The sequence below is a fragment of the Gambusia affinis genome, linkage group LG19 (assembly GCF_019740435.1).
Source record: "Gambusia affinis linkage group LG19, SWU_Gaff_1.0, whole genome shotgun sequence".
Lineage (NCBI taxonomy): Eukaryota > Metazoa > Chordata > Actinopteri > Cyprinodontiformes > Poeciliidae > Gambusia > Gambusia affinis.
Genome location: NC_057886.1, coordinates 21,355,741 through 21,361,825, shown reverse-complemented (window position 1 = coordinate 21,361,825; position 6,085 = coordinate 21,355,741). Strand labels below are relative to the sequence as shown.

At 42.3% G+C, this 6,085-nt stretch overlaps 1 protein-coding gene across 5 annotated transcripts in view; it reads right to left on the bottom strand.

The window, feature by feature from the left end:
• Positions 1 to 150: 150 nt before the first annotated feature.
• The window catches only part of lrrc4ba (leucine rich repeat containing 4Ba), a 46,671-nt gene continuing 40,736 nt past the window's right edge, over positions 151 to 6,085 (bottom strand). For 4 of the 5 annotated variants that reach the window (XM_044101426.1, XM_044101427.1, XM_044101428.1 and 1 more), the window contains one exon: positions 151 to 3,965. In XM_044101426.1, coding sequence (XP_043957361.1) covers positions 2,028 to 3,965 — 1,938 coding nt within the window. In that variant the 3' untranslated portion in view covers positions 151 to 2,027. The remainder of the gene's footprint in view (positions 3,966 to 6,085) is intronic. The other variant, XM_044101429.1, reaches the window with a different exon arrangement.

Here is a 6,085-nt window from a genome sequence, read left to right as displayed (position 1 = left end):
GCATTAGTGCGTTGTCACGGCAACGAGGCGTTGACATAGCAGAATCACACTCTGAGCACAACGGTCAGCGATGACATTCACAAATGTACACGGCGAGCCTTTTTTTTTCCTGTCCCTCTGTGCAGAAATAAAATGTAAAGAGAAAAAACTAAATAAAAAATAATCACTTTCGCTACAGAGACACAAACTGTGATACAACGATTAGAGTTGATCAGAGGGCGACGAAAAAAAAAACATTAAAGGAAACAGCCACCAAATTTTCACAAACTTCAACTGCCTTTTTTATGTGCCAAGTTTTTTTAATTTTTCAGTGACCTCTGCTAACAGAACATCTTTCAGCGTAATCAGCTAATAATAATAATAATAATAACAATATTACAATAAAGATAACACGTGATTTAAAAAATCAAATCAAATCAAACTAGATAAAAACCAAAAATAAAAAACACTTATAATAATTTTGTTTCATGTTTTTTTAAAGAGATCTATAAGATTCTATTTTTTTCATTTAATTGTCCTTTTTCTTTAGAAAAAATTTTACCCTCCATTGAATTCTGCACTAAATGCAACTCAGCCTCCAGCAGACCAGCGTCTCTTACCTTTTTAAAAAAATGTCCCTCCATTTTCGCCCCCTGCTGTTAATCCACTCTGCAAAAAGGTGCAGTCTTCGTCCGCAATGTCAGACAGCATGAGGGTCCCATCGGACGGGGTCAACAGGGGTCAACCGGGGTCGAGGAAGCTCATTTTATGAGCCGGGTCAATTCCTGCTGATGAGTTCTCTTAAATCTGCCCAATGAGATCAGCGTCATGTACAAATGAAAAAACGTCTCTTCTCCGTCACCTGTGGGCTCCAGCAGTAACAATAATACTGAGCAATAATGATCACAGTAACATTAATGTCATTAGCATGTCAAATTATTTCAATGTTCCACCATTTTAAATGCATTTATGACAAATAAAGCTAAATTTGTTATCATTATTACCGTCATAATTATTATTAGTGCCACCATGTTTGATGTGTTTGTGGTTTTGCTGCAGAGAGCAGAACATCTCCGTTCTCAAAGGACCCTGTTTCTGTAGGCGGGAGGGAAAACGGCTGCAAAAAAAAGAGTCAACACCAAAATAATTTGTTTGTTTTTTTGATTTTGTTTTTGCCAGGTTTGCGTTGTAGCTCCGCTGTTTCACGTTTATCCAGAGGAAGAGCAGTTCGGAAAAGTAACCAGGGGTTGTTCCACTAAAACGACAGGGCATAATTTTAAAATGAATTTTTTTAAATATATATATTCTGCAGTCGTCGTAGTGGTCACTCATTTGTTTGATAAAGATTTTTCATAATTTATTTATTTGAATGAAAATATATTTACGGTATATATAATATGTATCTTCAGTTTTCTTCGTATCTCCTTAATCTTGTCCTTTATTCCTTCATGATATTCCCCCTCTCACAAAGAAGACAGTAACCAGTAAGGTGTAAAATTGAAAAGAAGTGATAAAGCGAAGAGCAAAACCACTTTTTGTTCCTCCGATATTCCAAGCGGCGTTGCTGCTCTGCTCTTATTTCACTTCCTCTGAAAACCTGGGACCGCCCGCTCGCACAAATCATTGTTTGTTATTCCCTGGCTTTGCCAAACACTAATCTGACAACGTGTTCAATGGCCAATATCACGTCTCCCTCCAAATATATACACTGAAAGCATCTGGAAATGTACGAAGCAATCTGTATACATCCTTGAAGGGATCACCACATTGTTCACATGTGTCCGCCGAGAGAAAAGGCTTGATCTCGAGTTTTGGCAAAGACCGTATCACGCTGCACACAATGAGTAATTCTGACATTTGGAACTGTGCAAATGCTGTTTGTGGGACTGGTCTACTGTCTCCTTTTGTCTTACTATCTGTTAACAAAGGGCCACCACAAAATAAAGGTTATGTAGAACCTGTCTAAAGATTGTCCATAAGGACATTGGGCTACAATCGCTCTCAAATGGTCTCTCTTTACCATCTACTCTGTCTTACCTCAAACCTTTTTAGATCTGAGTCTCTTGCACATTTTCCTTTGAGCCACTCTTAAAAAGCAGCGGCTCGTTCTGGCCTTTTCCCATCAGGCCTTTCAGAGAGCTATGTAGACCCAGCTGAGGCAGGGCTACGGTGGAGGGCAGGGTGCCTCCAGTGGACGTCCCCCCACCGGTGCTGGAAGGGACCTGGGAGCAGGATATGCTCTGTGACTGAGAGCACGGCGAAGGGTTGTTGTTGTTGTTGAGGCCCACTCCTGACCCTGTGCCCATTCCCAGGCCCATCATGTTGCTGTTGAAGTGATGTGTTTTGTAGTAGTGGTTGAGGTGATCCGATCGTGCCAGGTTGGGTAGGTTCACAATCTCCGGGTGGTGCAACCGAAGACTCTGGCTCCCGCCTATTCCACCGCCCGCGCTTTGTGTCACAGTGGATCCTCCGGAGATACCGCTGCCCCGGCCGCTTGCTCCGGGTCCCAGCTCGTCCTCCACATTGATGATCTCAATGGCGCGAGCGGGGCCGTGGTGTTTGTGCAGCTGATGCTGCTTCCTCAGCTTGTAGAACACCACCAGCATCACTGCTGCCATGAAGGTGATGGCTACGAAGCAGCCAATGATGATCTTGGTGGTCTTCATCACATCGTCCAGGCCAGAGAATCCCGGCTCCGTGAACGGCACAGTGAACGTGGGTTGAGTTGTCCGGGGAGAGGAGGACGACCAGCCGCCAGCCAGAGAGGAGGCGGTGGTCGGAACCACTTCTGGCAACAGGTCCGAAGGAATGGGAATGCTGGCCTCGTCAATGGCAACCTGTGCATAGTCATTAGCTCCTCCGTTATCCGTTTCCACAGTAACGGTGGTGAAATAGGTGTAGTTGATACTGGCATCAGCAGCAGATACGTTGAGAACAGCGGTAGCTGTGGTGTTTCCAGCAGCGTTGGTGACCATGCAGGTGTACTGGCCCGTATCCCTCAAGGTGACGTTTGTGAAGTTCAGTGTGCCATCGTGAAGAACGGATATCCGCACCCGGTAAGACCCATGGGTCATCAGCGTGCCGTTGGGTGTAATCCAGTTAACTGATGTTGTAGAGGTACTTGTGCGACACTTCAGCTCAGCAGCCATCCCTTCGGTGACATTGAGGTCAGTAGGGGGCTCTACAATGACAGGAGCAAAGCAGGTGAAGTGGCTCTGGTCAAGTTCCCCAATGTACTTGCCCTTGAGTAGTGGAGGAGCATGGCATCGGGCACAGCAGGTGGTGTTGCTGGGCACCGTCTCCTTCAACCACCAACTAAGCCAAAGTACATCACAGTTGCAGGCCCAGGGATTATGATTGAGGTGTACCCTCTCCAGCTGGTGAAGGGGTGTGAAAAGATCATGAGGCAGGGAGCGCAGTGAGTTATGGGACAGATTAAGCTCTTCCAGGTTTTTCAGGTCGTCAAAGGCATTGCGCTCAATGGCGGAAACCTGCGAGTGCATAAGCCACAGCTTCCTTAGAGACACCAGCCCCTGGAAGGATCCTGGACGGATGATATCCAGACGGTTCCCTGACAACTCTAGCTCTTCCAAACGCACGAGAGGCGTTAGCTTGGGAATGTCTTTGAGCCCACACATGCCCAGATTCAGGTACCGTAGATTGACGAGGCCCACGAAGGCCGCATCAGAGATGTATTCCAACTTCTTGAGCTCCCCCAGGTCCAAGCGACGCAGGGAGGGCACGCGGTTGAAAGCATAGCTCGGGAGGGTCTCAATGGGGTTGTTACGCAGCCACAGCTCCCGTAGCTTGCTGAGGTAATCAAAGGCCTGTGTTGGCACCAACGTGAGGCGGTTGTCAAAGAGCTCCAGCGTGTTGAGGTTAGGGAGGCCATTGAATGCCCCGATTTCAATCTGGCGTATCTGATTCTTGGAAAGCTGGAGGATTTCAAGATGCCTCAGCTGCTTGAAGGTGTCGGACTTGATGACCTGGAGGGATAGAAGAAATGAGAATTACTGAAAATATGAGTATGAGGACATGTAATTTTCAAAAATTAAAACAAATAAAGCTTGTCAGTTTTTATTAGCAAACAAGACCACATAGTAAATTCTTACTATTACATGAAGCAAAACGCAAGTGAGTGATTTTAAATAAATTTTTTGCGTAGAACAACAGCAGTTTTACAGAAACAGTCATGGTGACAAAAAAAATCACATTAGTTTGATTTGCTGAATTTTTTTTGCCTGGTTACAAAAACAACTACGCAAATAATGAGGAAATATGAGGAAATGTATGTAAAGAAAATAAATACATAAATATCCGACATATTCTGAAAAATATTTTTTCTAATCCTAACTGATCTAGAGAAATTTTGTCTGATTTAACTTCAAATCAGACAAATTTGATTAACATTTGCACATTTCGATTAAAAACAATTTTAGCAGGACAAGTTTTAGCTAACTATGAAATTTATCTCACCATGTACAGTTTAATGCTTGATATTTTTGCCTCATTTAGACATTTATACTTCTGTGTATATTTTTTGCACAATTTTTTTATGGTTTTACTTTAATCTGGTGAGTGTCTGTGGACTGTAACTGGAGCCCCGCTGACCGGCTCCACCGTGACTCGCGCTGTGAAGCCGTGCCCAGCCAGGCGACGCATTCGTCAGGCCGCCGCCACCACACACAAACTTGACCTTTGTGTAGTGCATGTGCAAAAGGTCAGGCATTGCTCAGTGCTCGCACAGCAACAACGTCATCCTGGATGAACTTCACAAGCCTTCGCCCGAGGAGGAATCGGCATGAGCACACTTAAGCAGAATATGCAAAACTGCATCGCTTCACTGATGAAACCTTAAGTTTTGATTGTGATTCATGAATTTAAAGGTAATATTCTCACTACGTTTCCTCATAAATAACACCATATTTCTTTGTTTTTTCTAAAGATTTTCAACTTCTTGAACAATGTTTAGTTAGTTTCAGTTAAATTAGGAGTACCTTGCTTGTACTTGGGAACTTTTTTATTAACCTCCTTAATGCGGATAAATACTAAGGCAATAAAATCCAAATCAATACATTTCCGCTACAAAAGAGTCCTTCATGTTGTTTTAAAGATTGAAAACAAATGAAGTTTTACGGTTTGCTTTTCTCACATAAAAACTGCACTTTGACGCAGCAAATCAGCCTCTAGCATGTCGGCCGAGGCGGAGAGACAGCGACCGTGTCTTCCTCCCCTCCGCCCACACTCGGGTTAATTGTGGCCATTAATTCAGACTGAGTAGGTGTGTCCAACCTTCTGCTGGCTTCAGAGAAAACAAAACGAACTTTGAGCTGCTTATTACCGAACAAACAGAAAACTGAAGGCGAGAAGGAACATGCAGTCTCAAGTTTTACTTTCATTTTGCTCAAAACACGTTAAAGCTGGAAGTGGAAGACATTTTAGGTATCCAAAATAAAACGATAAATGAAAAAGGAATTAACGCTGCAAAAACACAAAATCTTGCCAAGTAATTTTGCTCTAGTTTGTAGAGTAAATAAGTTAACACACTTGAAATAAGACAAAATGAGCTTACAAGTAAGTTTTCAGATTTAGGAGCTTTTTTTAAAATAAATACTTCCTTAATATTGATGAAAAAGTTTCATTGGCGGATTATTTCACTTACAGTAACAGCACCATAAGTGAAGTACTAGTACTTTTTGTTAAGAAATTGTTCACTTGGTAAAAAATACTTTTTTTTTTGTGCTTTTGCATTGAAACACCACAAACTGAAACCAGGAATTATTAATTGATTAAGTGATTATGGTGGCAGGCTAACCCACACTGCAAAAACACAAAATTTTGGTCTAGTTTGTAGTGCAAATATCTCAGCACACTTTAAATGAGACAAAAATAACATACAAGTAACTTTTAATAATTCTTTAATATTCATAAAAAAGTTCTACTTCCACTGGCAAATTATTTAACATTTTCCCATGATTTTAGTGAAATAATTAGTTCAAGATATTTGCTGTAGAGTTTGAAAGAGTTTGTGTTTTTACAGTGTAACTGCCAATGTTAACAAACGCATTAAAAAGCGTGAGACCAGGAACGCCTGACAACGTCAGAA